Source organism: Ovis aries, chromosome 11, assembly GCF_016772045.2.
Source record: "Ovis aries strain OAR_USU_Benz2616 breed Rambouillet chromosome 11, ARS-UI_Ramb_v3.0, whole genome shotgun sequence".
NCBI classification, from domain to species: domain Eukaryota; kingdom Metazoa; phylum Chordata; class Mammalia; order Artiodactyla; family Bovidae; genus Ovis; species Ovis aries.
This window is the reverse complement of record NC_056064.1, coordinates 10755768-10781663: the sequence shown is the minus strand read 5'-3', so window position 1 is coordinate 10781663 and position 25896 is coordinate 10755768. Positions and strand designations below refer to the sequence as shown.

The following is a 25896-nucleotide window of genomic DNA, read 5'->3' as shown; positions in this document are numbered from 1 at the left end:
GAAAAATAATAGTATACCGAAGTGCTAATTGTATGTAAAATCCTTAAGTTGGCTGATGGACCAACTTAGTTGATGGATAAATGTTATTATTTTCTCTTTTTTTGTGACTAAAATATTTCATAATAAAGAGGTCCCCTGAGGAAAAAATACAGTAGATAAATTATCCAAAATTAATACTCAACTACTGAAAGGATTTATTATTGTAAATCCAACCCTGAAACCATTCTGGCATCTATTAAGAACATACATCATTTCCACCCTTAAATTTTAATTGACTATTAAAAAAAATACATACTCTGTAACTGATGTTACACTTTCCTGTCCAAAAGGTCCAACTGGATCATCCTTGAATTTATCACTTGGAAGTTGAGGTGGTAAAAACTCTAAATCTTTTTTCTTTGGGACCTTGTAATACTTCCAGGCTATATTAGCTTCATCTTCTTCCAAGTTTACTGCTGTACCAACATATATTGTAGGTTCTACAGCTTCCTGGAATTGAGCTGGGAAAGACTGGGATAAACTGTCTATCCCATCTTCCACTGGTTTAGAAGGAATCAAGGGATCCGGTGTTGGCATTTGATAAAAGTGTTGACTTTGCGGAGTTGAGGGTGTTTTAGTCACTCCTTCATCAACCACATCACAGGGGTGAGGACTAAGTGGGGGTGGTTGAGGTGAATTTGCCATTTCAGTGCCATGCATTTGAGGAGTCTTTGCTACATCATTAGTTCGGATATTTGTAAATCTCACTTGACTGTCTGGAGCTGAGATCACAAGTCTTTGGCTGGCTGAATCTGTGTCCATGCCAACATCATCGCTAACAGATACACGATGGTGAAAAGGAGTCAAGGGGCGTTTTTGTGGTTTTTCACTCTTTTCTTGCTTTTCATTGGTCTTGTGCTTCGGAAGTACTTGCTGTTGCTGACTTAAAGATGGTGCCTGTCCTTGCTGTCCAGGATTTCTAGGTTTGAGATTTTTGTGTCTGAAAAGTTAAAAAAAAGGTGTATTTATGGTATAACTATTGTATCAAAGCATATAAGTTAACAGTATTAGAAATTTCAGATGTCATTTTTCACACATAATCCTAACAATTATTTAAATTTACATAGGAAAATTCCCTTTGGTAGCCTAAAACTAAGACCATGTAGAAAACTTTATAAAAGTGAATTCTCATGCTCACTTAATATGTGGTCAGACAGGCAAAGGTGATTTTCCTTACATAATTTAAGTATCTTAGTATTTGAATATAGAGATAAGATTCTAGTTAAGATAAAAAGGTATAAAATGGACTCAAATTTATCCATTTAACCCTCTCCACTGAGGGAACATACTGAGATACCCTTCTGTGCAGAGCCTGGGACCTCTTATTGTACAGGAGGGGAAAAAAGCATGAAGTTAAAACTGCAGTTATGCTGAAACGACACAAGAGAAACCCATTATTACCATGACACCAAAATCAAAGACACTGTAAGAAAAGGAAATCACAGAACAAAATTCCTTAAGAAAACAGATGTACTTAGTGATTACATGGTTGTATATATTTGTCAGAACTCACAACTGCCCACCTGAGAAGGATGAGTGTTACTCTATTAAAATTATACCTCAATAAATTTCACTTGAAAAAAAAAAGTAAATCAGTAACAAAAGATAAGCAATTGAGAAATGCATAAATTAAGAACACATCAAACATAATCAAATTGGATTTGTACCATGAATGTAAGGTGTAACATTCATAAGAAAAAAAACAGTATTGTTCTTCATATTAATAAAACTATTATGATTCTAATACAGAAAAAACATGACAAAATTCAATACTTATTCATATAAAAAGATTCAGCTAGCAAGTACTAGAACTTAATCCAATAAAGTTCAGTTCAATTCAGTTTCTCAGGTGTGTCCAACACTTTGCAACCCCATGGACTGCAGCACGCCAGGCCTCCCTGTCCATCACCAACTCCCAGTTTACTCAAACTCATGTCCAGTGAGTCAGTGATGCCATCCAACCATCTCATCCTCTGTCATCCCCTTCTCCTTCCACCTTCCATCTTTCCCATCATCAGGGTCTTTTCAAATGAATGAGTTCTTCACATCAGGTGGCCAAGGTACTGGAGTTTCAGCTTCAGGATCAGTCTTTCCAAATAAATTCAGGACTGACTGCCCTTAGGAGGGTCTGGCTGGATCTCAGTGCAGTCCAAGGGACTCTCATGAGTCTTCTCCAACAAAACAGTTCAAAAGCATCAATTCTTTGGTGCTCAGCTTTCTTTATGGTCCAACTCTCACATCCATACATGACCACAGGAAAAACCATAGCCTTGACTAGATGGACCTTTGTTAGCCAAGTAACGTCTCTGCTTTTTAATATGTTGTCTAGGTTGGTCACAACTTTTCTTCCAAGGACCAAGCGTCTTTTAATTTCATGGCTACAGTCACCATCTGCAGTGATTTTGAAGCCCCCCAAAATAAAGTCTGTCACTATTTCCAGTTTCCCCATCTATCTGCCAGGAAATGATGGGACCAGATGCCATGATCTTAGTTTTCTGAATGTTGAGTTTTAAGCCAACTTTTTCTACTCTTACACTTTCATCAAGAGGCTCTCTAGTTGTTCTTCACTTTCTGCCATAAGGGTGGTGTCATCTGCATATGATATTTCTCCCAGCAATCTTCATTCCAGCTTGTGCTTCATCCAGCCCAGCGTCTCGCATGATGCACTCAGCATATAAGTTAAATAAGCAGGGTAACAATATACAGACTTGATGTACTCCTTTTCCTATTTGGAATCAGTCTGTTGTTCCATGTCCAGTTCTAACTTTGCTTCTTGACCTGCATATAGATTTCTCAAGAGGCAGGTCAGGTGGTCTGGTATTCCCATCTCTTTCAGAATCTTCCACAGTTTATTGTGATCCACACAGTCAAAGGCCTTGGCATAGTCAATAAAGCAGAAATAGATGTTTTTCTGGAACTCTCTTGCTTTTTCTATGATCCAACCGATGTTGGCAATTTGATCTCTGGTTCCTCTGCCTTTCCTAAAACCAGCTTGAACATCTGGAAGTTCACGGTTCATGTACTGTTGAAGCCTGGCTTGGAGAAAACTGAGTATTACTTTAGTAGCATGTGAGATGAGTGCAATTATGAGGAGTTTGAGCATTCTTTGGCATTGCCTTTCTTTGGGATTGGAATGAAAACTAACCTTTTCCAGTCCTGTGGCCACTGCTGAGTTTTCTAAATTTGCTGACATATTGAGTACAGCACTTTCACAGCATTATCTTTGAGGATTTGAAACAGCTCAACTGAAATTCATCACCTCCATCAGCTTTGTTCATAGTGATGCTTCCTAGGCCCACTTGACTTCACATTCCAGGATGTCTGGCTCTAGGTGAGTGATCACACCATCATGATTATCTGGGTCATGAAGCTCTTTTTTGTATAGTTCTTCTGTGTATTCTTGCCACCTCTTCTTAATATCTTCTGCTTCTTTTAAGTTCGTACCATTTCTGTCCTTTATTGTGCCCATTTTTGAATGAAATGTTCCCTTGAATTTTCTTGAAAAGATCTCTAGTCTTTCCCATTCTATTGTTTTCCTCTATTTCGTGGCATTAATCACTGAGGAAGGCTTTCTTATCCCTCCTTGCTATCCTTTGGACCTGTGCATTCAAATGGGTATATCTTTCCTTTTTGCCTTTGCCTTTCACTTCTCTTCTTTTCACAGCTATTTGTAAGGCCTCCTCAAACAATCATTTTGCCTTTTTGTATTTTTTTCTTAGGGATGATCTTGATCCCTGCCTTCTATACAATGTCATGAACTTCTGTCCATAGTTTTTCAGGCACCCTGTCTATCAGAGCTAATCCCTTGAATCTACTTCTCACTTCTACTGTATAATCATAAGGAAAGTGATTTAGGTTATACCTGAATAGTCTAGTGGTTTTCTCTACTTTCTTCATTTTAAGTCTAATTTGCCAATAAGGAGATCATGATCTGAGCCACAGTCAGCTCCCGGTCTTGTTTTTGTTGACTATATAGAGCTTCTCCATCATTGGCTACAAAGAATACAATCAATCTAATTTCAGTATTGACCATATGGTGATGTCCATGTAGAGTCTTCTCTTGTGTTGTTGGAAGAGGGTGTTTGCTATGACCAGTGTGTTCTCTTGGCAAAACTCTATTAGCCTTTGCCCTGCTTCATTCCATATTCCAAGGCCAAATTTGCCTGTTACTCCAGGTGTTTCTTGACTTCCTACTTTTCCATTCCAGTCCCCTATAATGAAAAGGACATCTCTTTTGGCTATTAGTTCTAGAAGATCTTGTAGGTCTCCATGGAACAGTTCAACTTCAGCTTCTTCAGCATTACTGGTTGGGGCACAGACTTGGATTACCATGATATTGAATGGTTTGCCTTGGAAACGAACAGAGATCATCCTGTCATTTTTGAGACTGTATCCAAGTACTACATTTTGGACTCTTGTTGACTATGATGGCTACTCCATTTCTTCTAAGGGATTCTTGCCCCCAGTAGTAGATAAAATGGTCATCTGAGTTAAATTCCCTCATTCCAGCCCATTTTAGTTTGCTGATTCCTAAAATGTTGACGTTCACTCTTGTCATCTCCTATTTGACCACTTTCAGTTTGCTTTGATTCATGGACCTAACATTCCAGGTTCCTATGCAATAACTGCCCTTTACAGCACTAGACTTGACTTTCATCGCCAGTCACATCCGCAACTGGGTGTTGTTTTTGCTTTGGCTCCGTCTCTTCATTCTTTCTGGAGTTATTTCTCCACAGATCTCCAGTAGTATATTGGGCACCTACTGACCTGGGGAGTTCATCTTTCAGTGTCCTATCTTTCAGTGTCCTATCTTTTTGACTTTTCATACTGTTCATGGAGTTCTCAAGGCAAGAATACTGAAGTGGTTTGCCATTCCCTTCTCCAGTGGACCATATTTTGTCAGAACTCTCTAATCCAATAAAAACATCTATTAAAAAACTCCTGGAGAAGAAAATGGCAACTCACTCCAGTATTCTTGCCTGGAGAATCCCACAGACAGAGGAGCCATGAGGTCGCTAGAGTCAGACATGACTTAGCGACTAAACTACAACTAGTAGAAGAAAAACTGTCTTTATTCACAGAATACATGATTAGAACTTTACAATGAATGCATTAGGCTGATCACCACCTTCTCAATCTTAACATTATTAACAGTGGGAAAACCAGGCACATGTCTCTTTTGATGTGACACCATACAAAGCAACACAATACTACCTATGAAATATTTTCACCAAAAATATTAAACCTGAATCTAACTAAGCCTCTCAATCAGTAGTGCCCAAAAGAATTTTCAGTGATGACAGCAATGTTATGTGGCTGCTGCAGATTTAAAATAATATTTATGCAACGGAGGAACTAAATTTTTAATTTTATTTAAAACCAGTTACTTTAAATAGCCACTCATGGTTACAAACATAGCTAGCTAGTATTGGAGGGTATGGCTCTAGAGCTACCTTCCATTTTCAGAAATACAAGGAATAAAGAATAAGTTAAACTATATGACAAACTGAGAAAATTTGTAATGTGGGACATTCTAGAGAACAACTTATCTAGTTTCTCCAACCAAGTCCATGTCATAAAAGGGGGAAGAGGACTAAAAGAGAGACCTGGAAAACTTAATAATCAATTCTACGTTCCTTGTTTGAATCCTTGAAGTCAAACCAAACACAAAAAGATATTTCTGAGACAAATCTGTATAAAGTATCAGATGACACCAATAAAATGTGGTTTATCAGATATAATGGAATTATGTAAGAAAATACTGACTTTTTTAAAAAGTTGCAGGCTGAAGTAGGAGTGAAATGAAGATACTTAAGATCTGCTTTATAAACCTTCAGCAAGACTGCAGCTTTGAGGACTAGCCAAATAAAGCATTAAATCAATAGTATTATAGAGTACCATGAACTTGAAAAAACAGTGGAAACTATATGTGCTGACAAGGAAAGATACTAGGATAACTGTTTTTCTAAAAAGCAAGTTAGACAACAGTATACATAGCATGATCCCTTTTGTGGAAATGAAAGCACACAGGCAGATCTACATATATACATAAGAGGGAGAACTTGTCATTTTAATTTTTATATTCATGCATATTATTTAATAGCATTTAAAATTTTTAATAAAATTACTGGCTATTAAAAAAATAAACAGTAGTTCCTACCCAATGTTAAGAATAATCCCTTCTCCACCCATCCCCTCTTTGAATATTTTCATCAAGGACCACATTACCTTATGAGGAAATGCATTCCATCATCAAATAGCTCTAGTTGTTAGAAAATTATACTGAAATATAAACTTGTCTTTTCTATGTCAGACATTCATATGCGTGTGTGTGTGTGTGTGTGTATATATATATATATATATATATATATGCATTTTTCCTATACCCAGGTATTAGTCTTATATTGAACTCTATCTCTAAAGCTGTCCTGCCCAAGAATGGTATCCAAAGTCACACGTGGCTTATAATGTAAAACATACTTTAATTATTAAAGACAGTTATGAAAGAATGTCAACTTTTTTTTTTGCTTTCCAAAATACAGCTGATTTCTATAAAAGTATTTTACTCATGTTAATTTGTACTGGGCTTATTTTTTTTTTTAATAAACTAAGCAGTGGTTTAAAATTTCTCTAAAATTATATAAACAGACATGTTCATTCTTTTGCGACCCATAAACTGAATAACCAACTAGGTTCCTCTGTTCATGGAATTTCCCAGGCAAGAGTCCTGGAATGGGTTGCCACTTCCTTCTCCAGGGGATCTTCCCAATTCAGGGACTGAACTCTCATCTCCTGTATTGGGAGGTGGATTCTTTACCACTAAACCACCAGGGAAGCCCCATAAACAGACATAACCCATATAAATAAAAGCACATTCAGAGCCTCTGTAACTTTTAAGAGAATAAATGAGTTCTGAAACCAAAAATTAAAGAATTCATCAAGTTATGCAAGGCACTAAGGAGAGAAACCATCTCTAATAATCTAAGGTGTTCCAAGTATACAAGGTATATGAAAAGTATCCTTCTGTAAGGCTAAGAATTATTAATCTGAGCTATATAAGAACAGCAGTGGCTCTCCAAAAATTTGGTAACATCAAATCATAGTCTCTTTCTTCAGTATAGACTTTTGCCTAAAAAGTCTAATGTTTAGAGACAAGTGAATTTCACACTAGAAGTCAACAAAGAGGAAATCTTTCTAAAAAAGAAGCTGTCTTGAAAGTACAATCCAACAAAACTACTCCTTTAGATTATGTTTCCTGCTGACTGAAGTTCCTAGTATTTCAGTGTTAATATCTAAAATAACTGGCTACTTATATAGCTTGCTAAAGTCTAATTTTCTTATGAACATTTCACCAGACTAAAGCCTAATAACCATAAATGTGCAATTTTTAATCTCACTAATAACCGAAAAAAATGCCAATTAAAATAATCTTATGTTTTTCATGTTTTATGTTTTATTATATTAGGAAAAAAATAATTTTAAGGACAGTTCTCAGATCAGTGAAAGCACAAGAAAAACCAATACCTTTGTATGTAAAAAGTGGAAGTAAAACTGGTAGTCCTTCTGAAGTCAAAATAAAAGATTTAAAAGGTCCCCTCACCCACAATTGTCTATCACATCACCCACCTAATTTTATTTCCTTCTTAGCACTCATCACTCATTAATTTTAAAAGATTAAGAATTCTTTTTGAAAACAAATTAATTATCTGCCCCACTCTCCTTAGCATGCAGGCGTCATAAGAGGAGAAGCCCTGTTCACTAATGTATCCTGAACCTTGGACATCATCTATCATTAAATGAGTGTTTCAAAAAAAAAAAAACCTAGCAAGTAATTGATAGTCATAAAATTGTTATTTTATTTTTAAAAAGTTAAACACAAGCTAAAAACTTTTGGAAACAACCTATTTGCCCATCAATCCCAGAATGATTAAAAACACTATGATACCTGTATTCAGTAGAATATAAAGAAGTTTTTTAAAACAAAGCAGAGTCACAAGTAACTAGAATGAAGAGATTGAAGGCACATTAAGTGAAAAAATAAGTTGCTAAATACATCTGTATTATGCTTCCATGTTGGCAGGAAAAACATATATACACACAAAATTACACATACACACAAAAGAATAATATCTAACTGGCAAGTAATTACTTCTAGTGAGAAGAGAGTAGGATTTGGAAAAAGAGAGCAGTCAAGGGGTACTTCAGCTTTATTTGTATAATTTAAATTTTTTAAAATTACATATACTCATGCAAACTGCTTATATAACTATGCAACTTTAAAAAAAAAAAAAATCAATTTCCAAGAGAAAGGTCCAGTCCTATCTTTCACAAAGAGTTAACTTACTACACAGAATCATTTACAAAAAAAAAACCACTTAGGAAAATGAAGTAACAGAGAAAGTAGTAACAGCAGGGAGCTTCAATCACTTCTATGACTGAAAGGACAGTAAGATGATGTAGTCCCATCAGATCACAAAAGCCTGAGACGATGCTAGAACCACAGCAGGAACTACCTAACGGTAACTGGGACCAGGGAAGAACCAGCTGATAAAGGGACACAGCTGTTGCTGGAGCTGGTTCAAAAAAGGGGTGGGGAAATACCTTGGTTTCTTCCAATCTTAAAATTATAACTAATCTTCTGTTAGTGCCTCCAATTAGTCAACTCCGAAAAACAAGTGAGCCCAATCAATCATCATGCTGTACATCTCAAAGTCATACAGCATCACTGTCAATTATATCATAATAAAATAGGAGGGGAAACCAACAAAACATACTGAAAGCAAGGAAGCCTATGAAATGTAATTCCCTGCAATACAGAATAGGGCAGGGCAAAGACACGGACAGATCTGATAATAAGCTGGTTGGCTGGCACATTCCGTTATCAGTGTGTGCCCTACTTCCGGTATTCTATGGCAGGAGAGGACTCACACATATGGTGGCTCAAAGTCTGCTTCAAGCCTTACTTAAGTAAAAAAGAATCAGATTTGGCGTGAGGGGCAGGGGTAGAGCAGGAATCTAAAGTACAGAATGCAACAGTAAAAAAGTAAATGATTAGAAACACTATTTACTAGAGGGGTAAAATTACCAAAGTTAGTCACCATACATAGATTATATGAAATTTCACCATATGAAATCTCTGTATTCCAGAGGAATTTCTGGAAATCTGAAACAAAGTATGTCTTTAAAAATAAAAGTTTAGCTTAGAGACCAAGAATTAACACTTATGTTTACGAACGTGAACTTTGAGTGTCTTCCTCTAAAACTATTCTAGGCAAATAGCCTTAAAACCTAAATCTTTCAAAAAGAATAAAGCAAAGCCTAGGTTAGAAACTAAAACAGAAGAGCTACTATCAAAACATACCAATACAGGGAAAGAAAAGCCTAATTTCACTTATGCATTCTATTGGTCTTAGACCAGGGATTAGATAACTTTTTCTGTAAAGGACCAGACAGTAAATATTTTAGGCTCTAGGAGTTATATAGTCTCTCCTGTAACTAATCAACTCTGTAAAAGCAGCCACAGTTAGTACATGGATGAACAGATGTGGCTCTGTCCCAATAAATTCTTATTTATGGACACAAAAATTTGAATTTCACATAACTTTCACACAATATTTTTTTTTTCAAATATTTAAAACTGAAATCATTTCAGCTCACAGGCCATACCAAACACGTGAGCCAGATTTGGCCAACAGATCAGTTTGCCAACTCCTGGTCTCAGACAAAATAATGCACTAAACATTTCAAAACTAAGTTTGATTTTTCCCTCTAAGGTGAGTACAGCTTTTAACTATTTTAAACTGTTAAACAGGAACTAATCTATCTATATTTTTAATCCAACCTATCAACAACACAGGTGCATTTTTTTTGTTTTTCACCCCCACCCCCACCTGCACTCCCAACCTGGCGCTTCCCTGATGGCTCAGGGGGTAAAGAATCTACTACCTGCAGTGCAGGAGACACAGGTTCCAACCATCCCTGGGTCAGAAAGATCCCCTGGAGGAGGAAATGGCAACCCAGGCTAGTATTCTTGCCTGGAAAATTTCATAGAGGAACCTGGCAGACTTATAGTCCACGGGGTCACAAAAGAGTCAGACTTGACTGAGCACATGGCCCACCTCCATCCCACCCCCAGCATAGATGGATTTATTCAGGATAAGCAAAGAATGGCAATATGGGGTCTACAAACATGGTGAGCAAAGAGTGAGTTCCCTGTATGGCAAAGGCAGGCCAACACTTTGACAGAGGAATAAAGGAAGATGGGAGGGTTATAGTAAACAGAGTCCATGCTTGTTCATTGGCCTCATCCTGCTAGAAAAGGAGAGGAGTGTTTCTTCTTTCTGTGGTGCTCTATGATTGTCACACACAGTGTGAGAGCTCCCCCCATTCTGGTCAGAGGCAAGTTTTTAACAAGGCTGACAAATATTTAAAAGTGTAGTCTTTAACCCAAAGAAATCTATATAAATGTAAATTTAATCTATGTAAAAACATATCAGAACACTTGAAGGGGTGTCACTGTACTCAAAGCTAATATAAGAAAAACCCTGCCCCTAACCTGCATGCCTCCTTCCCTCTGGCTCACAACCATGACAAGAGGTGGCTGGTCAACTATTCATTCCCAAGTCTTTGGTTAGGGGTGTCAGTGCCATTATCTGTTTACTCATCTGCAAAAGCATATGATCTACCTTTAATTTGTAGACTAAAATAATAAACTCTTGGCAATACAATCTGCATCCCTTGATAACCAAACCTCTTCCAAGTCCCTAAAGAATTCCATGTACATTCATTCTTCTACTGAGCTTTCAATCAATACACTCTATTAGAAAGCCTGTATTTTTACACCTTTGGTCCCTTGTCGAATCTTATTTTCTGAATTTTAGTTCAGCATTTCACCTACAGCTTGACCAAAGGGATGCTATAAGAAACTGCTGCACAAAACCCAATACTGTATTTACTATTAAAAAAAATTGAGAAAAATTTTATCTAGTATATCATGCATCATCTTTTTTATGAGGACCCTTGGGAGAAATTTCTCAAGCACAGTGCTATTTACGAACAATTTTCTCAAGAGACTTGTGTTCCTCTTACCTTACAGATACTATATATTCCATAATTCAGTATAAAATTCTTTTAGGCTGTGAATTCAAGCTCTGGTAACTGCGTAAGAATCTATGACATACATTTTTATGTACTTCTATAATTAGCTCCATATTAATGAATTTTTATTTCCCTCAAATTGTTTTCTTTTGGGAAAAATTCTGACACTGTGTTTATATATTTTTACCTCAAAGTGGGGCATAAGTATGCAATGGCATAAAAAACTACCACACACATATATGTACTAACTAACATCATTCAACTGGGGGAAAAAAAGTACTTACCTCAAACAGCTGCAATTTGTTCTTTGTGTGGCTTCAACAAAATCCCAGGATGCTACTTTATCAGCTGTCTCTTCTTCACATAGACCACCCGATGAAGCCGAATACTTCCTCCTAAAATTTGAAATTATATAATCTTTAGAATTCATAAAAATTTTTGTAAACTTGAATTAAGCATTAAGTTATTTTTTAATCAATTTTTTTGAATTAAAATCATATGAATGACCACTTATACTTTCAAATCTCTTATCTGCAAGTAACTACCAACATGCAATTTTTAAACTTGAAGATGAAAATACATACTTGTTCTGTGCTCTGTTCATATTACATTCTTGCCAAACTCTATCCACCACATGATTTGCTAATTTTCTGGGTATCTTCCCACCATGATGGCTAGTACTATCTGAGCTGAAGCCATCAGATACTGAAGAAAATTTGATCCACTTCTGGGCAGACTGAGGATCAACTGAAAACAAAAAAAAAAAAATTTACTGTAGGAGAATAAAGGCAGGTTTAAAAGAGTATTACTTTGTTTTCTGTTTCTTTGATTTCTCATACAACTTGCTCCAGCTATCTGGTAAGCCTACTTATATTTTGAGGAAAAAAAGCAGGTCACTTCACTTAAAATAGAGAAAGCAAAAAAATTTGAACAGGAGATGGGAACTGATGGTAGTATTATATTAATGTTAATTTCCTGACTTGGAAGATTAAATGGTGGTCATACAGAAGAGAGTCCTTAATTTTGGGAAACAGACTTAGTGCTTAGGCGTATTGAGGCATCATGTCTGCAGCTTGTTCTCAAATGGTTCAGAAAAAGACCCATGATAAGGAATATATGCATAGAGAGAGGGTGATGGAGCAAATACTAACAATTTGGGAATCTGAATGAGTGGAGCTTTGAGTAGAGCTTTTTGTATGGTACTTGACAAACACTTCAGTAAGTGTGAAATTATTTCAAAATAATTATTTTTAAGTGTTTATTATATTCAAGAGAACAGATTTACCACTAGAGCTAATGAAACAGATTAGTACAACACCTGTTTGGACTTCCTCAGGAGATGTAGGTGGTGTAAGAGTAACCGAAGACATCGCAGGATCTCTTGTGGAAGCAGGCACTTGGTGGACACCCAAGCAAGAAGCTGAACAGTGAGAGGATCCCACAGAGCTAGGAGTAGGAATGTCTGACTGAGGGACTAGAACAAAGCATGCTGGGTAGATCATTCGGACACCAGCTAAAAGGGGGGAAAAGAGGAAAAACCAATTACCTTTGGGTTTGTAGTGGGATTTGTTTCACTCAAAAGTGCAATAACGGAAAAGCAGATACAAAATGATCACATTTGTTAAAAATACATTAAATAAAAAATACATTTAGTGTATTTTTATAAATATACACTTTCTGGTAAAATGTTTTTCTGAAAGAAACAAGAAGCTGGTGGTAGTGGTTACCTTTCTTGAGAGAGACTTAGAAGAAAGCAGCTTTCTTGTTTCACTTTTGGATTTTCTAACCATGAATGTATATCACTTAAAAAACACTGTATTTGCAAATCTGATCAAATTTATTTTAAAACTTTAACAAAGGTAACTGGCACTAGAATTATGGACCTTTTTATTTTCTTCTTTATATATCTCTATCTGAAAAGTCTAATATATGTTACTGTGTTTTGTTCCTAATTCTGATGCAACTACTCTGGTGATGTATTTACTGGAACTGAATACTGATACTCCTTTGATTCAAAAAAACAAAGAAGGTAATCTTCATATAACATTACCGTATGAATTCATTAAGTACAGTGCTGCAAACTTTAATCCCAATTATCTGCTCCGCCACATATTCCCCACACTTCCCACAGCTCTCGAGGGGGAGTGTACACCTGCGCTCTGTTAGGCCGGACGTGCACTGTGCTCTGGAATCTACATGCGTGTGACAAGCGCCACCAGGCAACAAGAGCTTCAGACGCCTCTGCAGGGTCACTGCAGCCTCTCCTACTCCATGTCCTCTGCCTTCACATTAGCATGTCTCAAATATCGTTTACCTTGTTAACTTAGGTCCCTGAGGAGGAAGATGCATGTAATACAGCGTACCTTAGCAGAGCTGACCTGGACCGAGCTAATCAGCCACAAGGTCTTTAAGTATACATTTTCTGCCTTTCAAGTCATCAGAGGCAACAGTTTTACCAAACATTAAGACACTGCATCACACAGGCTGTCAACTTTCTCACCTCCAAATATTACTCATTCGCAATTATTTTCTTCTCGCCTTTAGCATGCTTCCCTCTAGGGGGGTTATAGTTCCCTTCCCCAATGACTGACTTGGCCATATGACTAGCTTTTACCTAATGGAATGTAAGCACATGCCACATATGTCATATCCTAGCATAAGATTAAATATACTTAATATGGTTAGGCTCAGTTCCTATTATTCCTCTGTTCTTTCAAGAATATTATGTCCCAGATACTAGATATTCCTTGAACCTAGGTTGCAGAATGAAGAGATACAAGAAAGCCAAACCGAATGTTTGATGTTTTAAAAGCCACTAAGATATTAAAAGAGTTATATCATTCAGCAAAATCTAACTAATACATATAGTCACACATTTCCCACTTAGGATTAACACTCAGAATCCGTACCAACAAGAACTTCTACTGCAGCTAAAGAATCATCTTCCCAATCCATATCTTCCTGTTTTTCTTCAGACATCTCCTTCAAACAAGATGAGATAGGATAGAACTGTTTCCATTCACCAATCAATTTTTTTGTAGCTGAATCGGACATCTTGAATGCCTGTCCTGTGAGAGTGCCATTTAGTCCAAATGGGCTTAAGATAACTAGAAACCCAAAACAGACATTAAGTAAGTAACTAAAGACAATTATACCAAATAAGATGACACTGAATAGTATGGGAAATAATTACGCAATTCAAACAAAGAAAAGGAAACCCATAGTGATCAATTCCAAAGAAAATGAATTTACTGTATTTCATTAATTGAAGATAAAGTATAGACACTGAGTTTACTACAAAAACTTAAGATTCTGTCTACCCAAAAATCTCAGATGGATAGTTTCAACATAAACTGTGAATATTTGTATATCCTTCGATTTCTCTTGACTTTCCACTAAGAAAAAGCAATTGAAGGAAAAACATATAAGTCCTTATTATATATTGTCATATAAATTTTAAAAGAGCAAATAGTAAGCTTAGAACTAAAATAAGAACACACTGCCTTACAAAGAACACACTTGTAAGAACTCACAGTCCTTGCAAACACATATTTTTTTCTTTAAAATCATCGATCTTACAAAATTATTTCTTCTAAAGTTCAACTACTTTCATGATATGAATTATATCAAAAGTCCTATGTACCTACGTTAAACATAGCTTATGTGAACTGATACAAAAGATAACCTTGAATATATATAACATGTATACCATCTATAGCTTATTTAAAAGAACACTTTAAAATATGCTAACATTCATGTACAAGGACTTTAAAAAATAATATTTGCATTAAAAATTTATTTAATTGACTTAATACTCTAATGGGAAAGAAGTAAACTACATCAGAATCACCATTAGGCTAAAGATTGGGGGAAATCTCATTAATCTCTACCACTAAGATTTTTTTCTTGAAACAACAATAAAAAAATCAAGTAACTATACCCATAAAATAATCTACCTTGAAATGGGCTATTAGACTGTTGAGCAAGGGTGATATGTTCTTCACTAAGAAGGTATACAGGTTGATGTTGATTAATTTCCACACTGGTACAAACATTGCTGTCTCCATGCAAGAAAAAGGTGAAAGAGCAGGACAAGTGTTCACTAATAAAGAAGAAAAAATAGTATTTTAATAATGATTTATAGCCAAAAACAAAGTCAATTTGCTTTTCTTTTTTAAGAAGTTACACCACAAAAATGCACATTCTCTTTAACCCAGAAATTCTACCTTACCATCTAAAGGAAAAAAAAGAAACCACAGACATAAGCAAAGATTTAGCTATAAGAAATGTTCTTCACAGCACTGTTTATAATAGGAAAAGCTGCAAAGAAAGGAACCAGTTAAACAAGTTAGGTACACCCACACATAATGATGATACAGCCACTAAAATAAATAAAGGAGGGGGAGTGGGTTTGATAGGAAAGATAATAGTATAGTTTAGTATAGTTTCAATTTTTTTAAAGAAAAAAAAAGGTTACTTTGATGAAAAAAATCTATGTGTACAATAGAATTAAAAATGATCTAATTTTTTACTTCCCCTCTATTAAAAAATAAATACAAATATATTTTCTCATATTATTTCTGAAACTGGGCTGAATGCAATTAATCAAGCAGCTAATGTGCTGCCCTCCCCCATCCCCAATGAATAGTTATTTTAAAGCAATGATGAGTGTTATAATTGAAGGTATTCTAGAATCAAAGTTACAAGCAAAACACACCATCTTAGGAAATTTAGATATGACTGGGTATACAGACTGGAAAATGAAAGTTCCCAAGAGGAAAGTAGATATATCCTTAAGGAAAAATTTAGAAAAGTCGAGTGGCCCAGAAGAGAATGAGATTATACACTAAGAAGAATTTACTCACCTTATTCCTCCTCCAAACACTTATCCTAAGAATCATCCTAAAGAACCAATTCTTTAAGCTATAACCATTAATAAGCTTGAAATCTATTGTATACATCTATAAACCCCTTGAATTTTTTCTGGACAAGACAAGGGAGTAATAAATTAAGTTACAGTAAAAGTAATTACTGTATTTTCCCCATCCCAGTAGCTTTTGTTGTTAAATTATTTTCAGGATAATTTTGAATTTACAGAAAAGTTACAAACATAGCAAGTCCCCATATACCCTTCACTCAGTTTTCCCTAACTTCTTACATAACCATGCTTTGTTGGTCAAACAAGTAATTAACACTGGCACATTACTACAACAAACTCCAGTTTTTTATTTGTTCACCAGAATTTTCCACTAATATCCTTTTTCTGTTTCAGAATCAAATCCAAGATATCACAATGCATTTACTCAATTATTTTTTTGCTTCAGCTGTATTGAGATTTAAGTGATAACTACAGGAAATAAAATTATTTATATTATTTAAAAATAAATTAAGCTCATTTCTTCTGATTAAAAACCTAAGCCCTTTGGAATAACTATGGTTGAGTAATTACAAAGACTATAGACATCTGCTTATATTCAGACATAAATGCACTATATATTAAACAACCAAGTGAAGACAAGTGTTACTCCTTTTATTAAAAAAGTGTTTTGTAGCAAAGCACATGACACTATATTAATCTCAATTATTTAATTACAGCTATGCTAAGTGCTATAACAAAAATTATGTACAGGATACTGAGAGACTGTCTTAACAAGACCTAAATAATGAAAATAAACTTATATACATACATTATAGATATATAATTCCTAAGGGAAAAAGGATCACACTTGGGTAACGCCATAAAAGTTATTACGTCCTATGATACCTTTCATCAGCCTATCCCCCCCATACCTCTTACTGCTCCAATTTCATTTCTTATTTATCGTTCTCTAATACTTCCCCCTTTTCCCTCAATTGACCCCTCTGCTGTTCCTTAAACACATCAGGCCTTTGTACCTACTGCTCTTCCATCTGGAACACTCTAGATAGCTATACTCACCTTCATCAACCTTTCTCAGGTTTTTAAACACCTTCTAAGTGAGGTCTTCACTGATCACCCTCCTTTACATTGTTCTTCTGGGATTTGTTTTGGCTTAAGAAATAATCAAAATCTAACTTATTACACAGTTTATTTCTTATAGTCACCAAGAATGTAAGCTCTGCTGGAGAAGGAATCTGTTTCCTTCATACAATGTTGTATCCCTATATTGACAGATTAGGTCCTTGGCACACAGTACTAAATACTGTAGAATAAAATCCACATTTGACCTTTTTTCCCCCTAACCATACTCTTTTCTTCTCAACTCTGCAGAGCTGTGAAAGCTAGATATATAAATCATCTCAAATTTTTCATTTTCCCCAAACCTCCTACCTTCAACTAATCCATCACTAATTCCTACTGATTCCAGTTCTTAATTTTTTTGTTGTCTTTTTAAGGTCTGAGTAGTTGTTAAAATCTCTAATTTACCTTTCTTTACAACAATGCCAGCGATCTAAAAATTAATTCTAATCATGCAACTGGGAGGCTCAAAATCAATAGTTTCCCAATCCCTTCAGGACTAAGTCAAAAAACCCCTAAAACCTTATCACAGCACTTTAGATCTTCCACAATCTGACCCTTGCACTAAACTCTTCAGACAGAGATCACTTAATCCACCAAGAATTACCCCTTTGTTTAGATACCTCACATAAAGAGAATCACACAATATGTGCCTTTTGGTGACTGGCTTCTTTCACTTAGCTTAATGTCCTCAAGGTTCATCCATAGTGTAGCACATGACAGGATTTCTTCCCTTTCAAAGGATGAACAGTAATTCATTGTATGTTTATAACACATTTTGCTTAGCCATCATCCATCAATGGATATTCGGGTTGGTTCTACCTCTCGGCTATTAAGAATGCTGCTGCTATGAACATGGATGTGCAAAATGTCTTCAAAATCCTGCTTTCAATTATTCTGGATACACACTCCGAAGAAGGTCTGATGGATCATACGGTATTTTGTTTTCAATTTTTGGAGCAATCCCGTAACATTTTCCACAGTTACTGTACTATTTTACAGTCTAACTAACCATACATAAAGGTTCCCATTTCTCTATCCTTAGCAACAGCTACTATTCTTTATTTCAATAGTAGCCACCCTAATATGTTTGGGGGCTTTCCTTGTGGCTCAGCTTATAAAGAATCCACCTGCAATGTGGGAGACCTGGGTTCAATCCCTAGGTTGGGAAGATACCCTGGAGAAGAGAAAGGCTACCCAATCCAATATTCTAGCCTGGAGAATTCCATGGACTGCAGTCCATGGGGTCACAAAGAGTCGGACACAACTGAATGACTTTTACTTTCACGTTTTTATTTATATTTATCCGATTAGTGATACAAAGTAACTTTAAGATTTATTATATTTTTGGCTGTGCTCGGTCTTTGTTGCTGCACATGGGTTTTTTCTAGTTTCACAAAAGGAGGCTACTCTCTACTTGTGGTGCACATGCTTTTTATTGCAGGGGCTTCTCTTGTTGCGGAGCAGACTCCAGTAGTTGCAGCTCACGGGCTTAGCTGCCTCACAGCATGTGGGTTCCTCTCAGAGCAGGGATAGAACCGTGCCCTCTGCATTGGCAGGCGGACTCTGGATCACCAGGGAAGTCCTGAACATCTTGTCTTATGCTTATTGACAATTTGTATGCATTCTTTGAAGAAATATCTATTGAAGTATTTTCCCCATGTTTTAATGGGGTTATTTGATATTTTGTAGAGTTGTAGTTCAGTTCAGTTACTCAGTCGTGTCCGACTCTTTGAGACCCCATGAATCGCAGCAAGCCAGGCCTCCCTGTTCATCACCAACTCCCGGAGTTCACCCAAACTCATGTCCATTGAGTCGGTGATGCCATCCAGCCATCTCATCCTCTGCCATCCCCTTCTCCTCCTGCCCCCAATCCCTCCCAGCATCAGGGTCTTTTCCAATGAGTCAACTCTTTGCATGAGGTGGCCAAAGTATTGGAGTTTCAGCTTCAGCATCAGTCCTTCCAATCTTTATAATGCTGGGTATTAACACCTTAGCAGATACATGATTGCAAATATTCTCTCCAATCCATAATGCACAAAGAAATTTAGGTTGGATATAGTCCCATTTGTCTATTTTTGCTTTTGTTGCTTATGTTTTTGTGCCATTACCATAAAATCACTGCCAAATCCAGTGACATGAAGCTTTTCCACTACATTTTTTTTCTAGGAGCTTTATAGTTTTAGGTCTTACATTTAGGTTTTTATTCAATTTTAAGTTACTTTTTGTATACAGTATAAGATAAGGGTCCACGTTCATTCTTTTACGTGTGGATACTTGTTTTCCCAACACCATTTTTTGAAGAGAATGTCATTTTCCCACTGAGTGGTCCTGGCACACTTGTCAAAGGTCATTTGAACATATACACAAGAATTTATCTCTGAACTTTCCATTCTCTCCCATTGGTTTACATGTTTGTCTTTATGCCAGTACCATACTGTTTTGATTACTGTAGCTCTGTAATGTTTTGCTCATTCCTCCCTTTATCCAGACTTTGTAGTTCTTCCTATTAGAGATGAAATATACTTCTCCAACCCTTGAATCAGGCTTGCTTTGTGACTTGCTTTGGCCAAGCAGAAGGTTGAAGAATACTTATATTTCACATATAATTTAGCTTGCCCTTTGGTGCTTCTGTCATCACAAGAATATGCCCTGACTGGTTCTCTGGTCTAAAGAGGGATGAGAATCATACAAAATATACCTCTACTCACACTACAGTTTACAGTGACTAGACTGACTAATCCCTAGCTAACCTGTAGGTACACAAGTGAGACTACATAACTGTTTTAAATCCTTATGTTTTGGGGTGGTTTATTACACAGCCATAGCTGATGTAAGAACTGGCACCAAAGGTGAGGCACTACTGTAAGAAAAACCTAAACATGTGGCATTCAGTTTTGGGATCAGAGAATTGGTAGCAAAGAATACAAACACTGAAACACAGTCAGGAAAAATGGTAACCTATGTTAATACAATATACAAATACTTCACATTACTGTTGCCTGAAATAATCTGGAATGCAGAAAACATGCCTAAGTGAACTTACTCCAGGGCTGGAAAATAAGTTTCCCAACAAAGCAATAGTGTGGACTGTGTTATAACACAGTTCAAGAAAAATACCAAATCAAGAGTGTGAATCTCAGGAACTTCCCTGATAGTCCAGTGGTTAAGAATCTGTTTTCCAACACAGGGAATGAGGGTTCAATCCCTGGTCGGGGAAATAAATCCCACATACCATACCACAGGGCAACTAATCCTGCGCACTGCAACTTGAGAGTCCCTATGCCACATGAGAAGCCCTTGTGCCACAAAAAAGACCCAGCATAGTTAAAAAAAAAAAAAAAAAAGTGTGTAAAATCTCAGACCCTCTTGTTAATTAATACCAAACATTACTCTTAATACCAGCTGAAACACTGGCATTTTTTAAAACAGATTTTTTTTAATGCAATTAATTGAAACACAATTAGAATATACTTCAATTTAAAAAAATACATTAGAATGTCTATGGAGACAAGGCTAACTTGAATAAATATGAAACTACTGGCTTGCTAAAAAATAATTCTGGATTTTTTTGATTAACTATCATTGCTATAAATAAGGACTGAGCAAAATGTGCATCTCTTCTTCTGAAAGCGGGACTACTAAAATCAACTTGTTAAAAATTCAACACCTTTGTGAAATAACAAAATTATTTTTCCTACTCCTAAATAAAATATTTCTTTGTAACACAATTAACCACTTTAACAGTTTTACTGAAGAAATCTTTACCACCTTCCTTTTAAAACTTATTGATATCTGTAAAGCAATTATCCTTCAATTAAAAAATAAATTTAGAATTTTAAAAAGTGATAAAAGAGGTTCTGACAAATCATTATGGACATGAGCCACATGACCTGGTGTATAATAATAAATGCTCAGCAAAATTTACTGTGTTGAAGGTCTACATGGTAATGGCTTCTTTCTATGTAACACGTAGTGTGTTGTAGTCAAATCTCAACTTTTTTTTCTTACTATCTTTTAATTATTATTTAGGCCCTACTTCTCTTTAATTATCTTTCTAAAGCTATTTTTATTAGATTTAATTCAAATGTAAAAATTTGTACTAGGAAAACATACTAAAATGCAATCATGTTGGTACTCTTTTCTCTTTAATCATGTTTCCATATCTGGAAAGATAAAAGAACTCTTAGAAGGGTTGCTTTCAGGAACAGAGTATTGGTGGAAATGGAGACTTTCACTAATTAACTAATTCAGCAAATATTTATAAAGCACACATTATGTGTTAGACCCCATGCAAAGTGTAGGCGATGCAGAGGTGACCAAGATAGACAGAGTCTTTGTCTTCATGAATTTCACAACCTAATGGAAGAGGCAGGCATTTTATGTGCACACACATAAACACACATACATATACACGCACTCATACACATACATATTTATTTACTTAAAAGACTGTAATAAATGATACAAAAGAAAAGGATGTTAAGAGATAATTCATTAGATGGAACTAATTTAATTTGGATGGAAGGCGGTTTAGGGAGAGTGATATTTGTGCTGAAATTTGAAAGATGAATCAGTTTACAGGGCGAGATGTGAGGAAAACATTCCAGGTAGAGCAACCAGCAGGTCCAAAAGCCCTGGGGCAGGAAGGATTTTGGCTTACTGGAAGAACTGAAGGAAGATCAGTATCAACTGGAGTACAGACAGGAGCAAAAAACTGGGATTAAGATGGAGAGGAACAAGCAGGTCAGAAAATATACAACAAGGCAGTTCAAATTTTGTTCTAAAGTGCAAGGGGAAATTATTGAAGGATTTTTAATCAGAGGAATGATAGTACCTGATATTTTTTTATTTTTACTTGGGAAATGTCACCAGTTACTAGAGAAGAGACTCCACAGGATGTGTGCGCATGTGTACATGCTCAGTCATTAAGTCCGACCCCTTACAACACCATGAACTGTAACCCTTGAGGCTCCTCTGTCCACAGAATTTTCCTGGCAAGAATAATGGAGTGTGTTGCCATTTCCCCCTCTAAGGGATCTTCCCAACCCAGGGGTTAAACCTGTCTCTCTTGTGTCTCCTGCATTGGCAGGCAGATTCTTGACCATTGAGCCACCAGGACCTAGAGCAATAATAGCCCAGGTGAGAGACAGTGGTGACTTGGACTAGGGTAGTGACAGTAAGTGGGAGCATCTAGAATGTGCTTGGGAATTTGGTGATGGATTATATACGGGAACCAGGAGGTCCCTAGAATTAAAGCAGTATCTGATGACATGAGCCTCAGGGTAGAGCATACAGAAGTCTAGAGAAGGAGCAGGTTTGGGGTGAAGATCAAGGAATCAGTTTTTGGACGCTTTTCTGATGTGGTGGAGGTTTGGGTTTATAGTATAAATCTGGGGATTATCAGGGTGTGGATAGTATTTACATCTTTGTGAATGAATGTGATCACCTAGAGAGGGAATGTTGAGAAACAGAGGGAACTGTCCCTAGGGAGCTCTAAAAACTGCAGCTTTAGTATAACAGAAGACACTCACAGATGGGACCAAGAAAGAACAGCCTGAGTGTCAGAAGAAGACATTGAGAAGAAAGGGTGTTGTGAAAGCAAAAAGCGTTTCGGTAGAATTAGGCCCTTTCTTTACAGCTGCGGAATGCGCTTGCGCATGTGTGCGTGCTCATTTGCTTTAGTCATGTCCAATCCTCTGTGACCCCAGGGATTGTAGCCCACCAGATTCCTGTCCATGGGATTCTCCAGGCAACAATACTGGAGTGGGTAGCCATGTCCTTCTCCAAGGAACATTAGGATTTTTAAAAAATTACTCACAAGCTGCCATACATTTTCCTCAAAGAATGTATCTAAAGTAAACAAATATACGCAACCAATCTCATTACTAGATGTGGGAATGCTTACGAACCCATATTTACACTTTTCTTTCGAGTGACCTCTTTTCTGACAAAATTATTCTATAACTGTTAAGGCTAAGGTACAGAAAGTATATATACATAACATCATTTCTAAATAGTATTTTTATCTTAGCAAGCCAATAGTGTTCTGAGAGGGTTATGCCCATTGTACATTGCTTGTTGTTTAAGTACTAAGTCGTGTCTGACTCTTTTGCAAAGCTGTGGACCTTAGCCCTCCAGGCTCCTCTGTCTGTGGGATTTCCCAGGCAAGAATACTGGATTGGGTTGCATTTCCTTCACCAAGGGATCTTTCCAACCCAGGGATCAAACTCGCCTCTCCTGAATGGCAGGTGGATTCTTTACCACTCAGCCATCTGGGACCCCAATTATATGTACTGACATAAAACAAGCAGAAATCAGTTTTCAAAGCATCTCTCTCCAGAGTGTGTAAGAGAAAAGACATGGTTAAAAAAAATTAAGAATATTTCATATTAAACTAGTTAGAATGAATATATATATATTTTAACATTATAACTCTTTACAGTTTTTTCAGAAAACATTAAAAGATAAATTTTGCTGACAAAGAAAGGGGAATAACTAAAAATTTTCTATGTCAAGGGAAACATTTACTAAGGAAGTAACTGAAGTAATAATAATCTACACATAGGTAAACTGCAATTTGATTAAGTTTAAGGTAAGTATGCTATACAAATCATCACAAATGCTGTGTGCTTAATCAGTAATTCAATAGCAGATTCCAAAATCTAAATGGCAAAAACTTTCAAGAACATCTGCAAGTTTAAGCAACAACCTAGAAGAGTCTATTGTTCTTTATTTTTAATTTTTATTTGGCTGCCTGGGGTCTCAGTCACAGCACGCAGGATCTTCGTTGACATCATTTGGGATCCTTAGTTATAGCACATGGGGCTCAGTAGTTGTGGGGCACAGGCTCAGTTGTTCCGTGGCATGTGGAATCTTTCAGACCAGAGTTCAAACCTGTGTCCCTTGCACTGCAAGGTAGATTCTTAATCAGTGGACCACCAAGGAAGTTCATAGTCTTTATCTTTAAAAGATAAAGAGGCTTGGAGACCTGTATTTTATATCTTCATATTTAATTAGTGAACTGTAGTTAAAACTACAGCTTTCAACTGTTTCATTTCATACATAAAATATTAAAAGAAAATAAACTCTCCATTCCTAATCTCCGTACTACCCTACTTAACAGCAAGCTCTCAATTCCAGTTGCCTATTTAAGGAAAAACATCACACCATATACTACTAGCATGTTTCCTATACAGACTGATCTAGTTGTAATAGAAAATGGTTTAAAATAAACCAAGTTTGTGCATGTACAGGAAGAAAAAAACTAAACATTCTAAATATGGGATAAATTTTCTGAAATTCTTACACAAGTACACCTTGGCTTTACTGTCCTTCACAGACAACTGAGGGCTTTACAAATCAAAGGTGTGTGACAAGCTGGCACTGAGCAAGTCTGCTGGCACCACTTTCTCAACAGCGTATGTTCACTTCGTGTCTGTGTGTCACATTTTGGTAATTTTCACATTTCAAACTTTTTCATAATTATTATACTTGGTATGGTGATCTATGGTAAGTGATCTTTGATGTTACTATTGCAAAAAGGTTATGACTTGCTGAAGATTCAGAGAATGGTTAGCATTTTTTAGTAATAAAGTAAGTTATATACACTGTTTTCGACAAATACTGCTACTGTGCACTTAATAGATTTCAGTTAGTGTAAACGAACTTTTATACGCACTGGAAACCAAATAATTTCCTGTGACCCAATTTATTATGATGCATGCTTTACTGTGGTGCTACAGAATAAGATGATTCAACACAATCACAATAAAAATTGAGCAGTTATTTTGCAGATACTGACAAAATGACTCTAAGGTTTATGTGCTATGCTGAGCTTAGTCGTGTCTGACTCTTGGCGACCCCATGGACTGTAGCCCACCAGGCTCCTCTGTCCATGGGGATTCTCCAGGCAAGAATACTGGCATGGGTTGCCATGCCCTCCTCCAGGGGATCTTCCCAACCCATGGATCAACCCAGGATTCTTTGCCATCTGAGCCACCAGGGAAGCCCAACAATAGTGGAGTGGGTAGCCTATCCCTTCTCCACAGATCTTCATCTTCCCAATCCAGGAATGGAACCAGGGTCTCCTGCTTTGCAGGCGGGTTCTTTACCAGCTGAGCTACCAGGGAAGCAATTATCTCCACAGTATACCTATATTAAAGGTAATCTAGTCAGAAAATGGGATTTTCCAGGCAAGAATACTGGAGTGGGTTGCCATTTCCTTCTCCAGGAGATCTTCCCAACCCAGGGATTGAACCCGGGTCTCACACACTGTAGGCAGATGCTTTACCATCTGAGCCACCAGGGAAGTCCAGTCAGAAAATATTATAGGCCAAAGTGAATGTTAGGTAATACCACCATACTAAATTCACAATGGCTTGTCTTTCGAGGGGAGAGATCATTTTACAACACCACTTCATTTTCAGTACTCAGCACTTAGAAAAGTGGACTTAAAACAAATATGTGCAACTACAATAAGAATCCAAGGTACTGTTAAGCTACCATAAAGTATTATGGAGAATAAAACTGCTCTCCAGGAGCTTTTACTATAATAACCAAAGCAAAAAGGTAAGAATAAAGCATAATTTTACAGATGAAACCTGGACAGATAATCTTCTGTTGTAGAAAAATGTTCCTTAGGTACTAAAATTAAACAAAAGATTTTTTATTTCTAAGACATAAATTGAAAATATGCTTACAGATTAAAGTCAGCTATTCTAATATTATAACAGGTAAGTATACTGCTTTAGGAAGTGCTG

The 25896-nt window shown here is 36.4% G+C and overlaps 1 protein-coding gene across 2 annotated transcripts in view; it reads right to left on the bottom strand.

Moving 5' to 3' along the window:
• Positions 1-25896, bottom strand: part of MED13 (mediator complex subunit 13) — a 98544-nt gene that overhangs the window by 56055 nt on the left and 16593 nt on the right. For both annotated transcript variants that reach the window (XM_027975331.3, XM_012185232.5), the window contains exons 4-9: positions 15093-15238; positions 14046-14243; positions 12455-12649; positions 11721-11883; positions 11421-11531; positions 296-979 (exon numbers count right to left, since the gene is read on the bottom strand). In XM_027975331.3, coding sequence (XP_027831132.2) covers positions 296-979; positions 11421-11531; positions 11721-11883; positions 12455-12649; positions 14046-14243; positions 15093-15238 — 1497 coding nt within the window. The remainder of the gene's footprint in view (positions 1-295; positions 980-11420; positions 11532-11720; positions 11884-12454; positions 12650-14045; positions 14244-15092; positions 15239-25896) is intronic.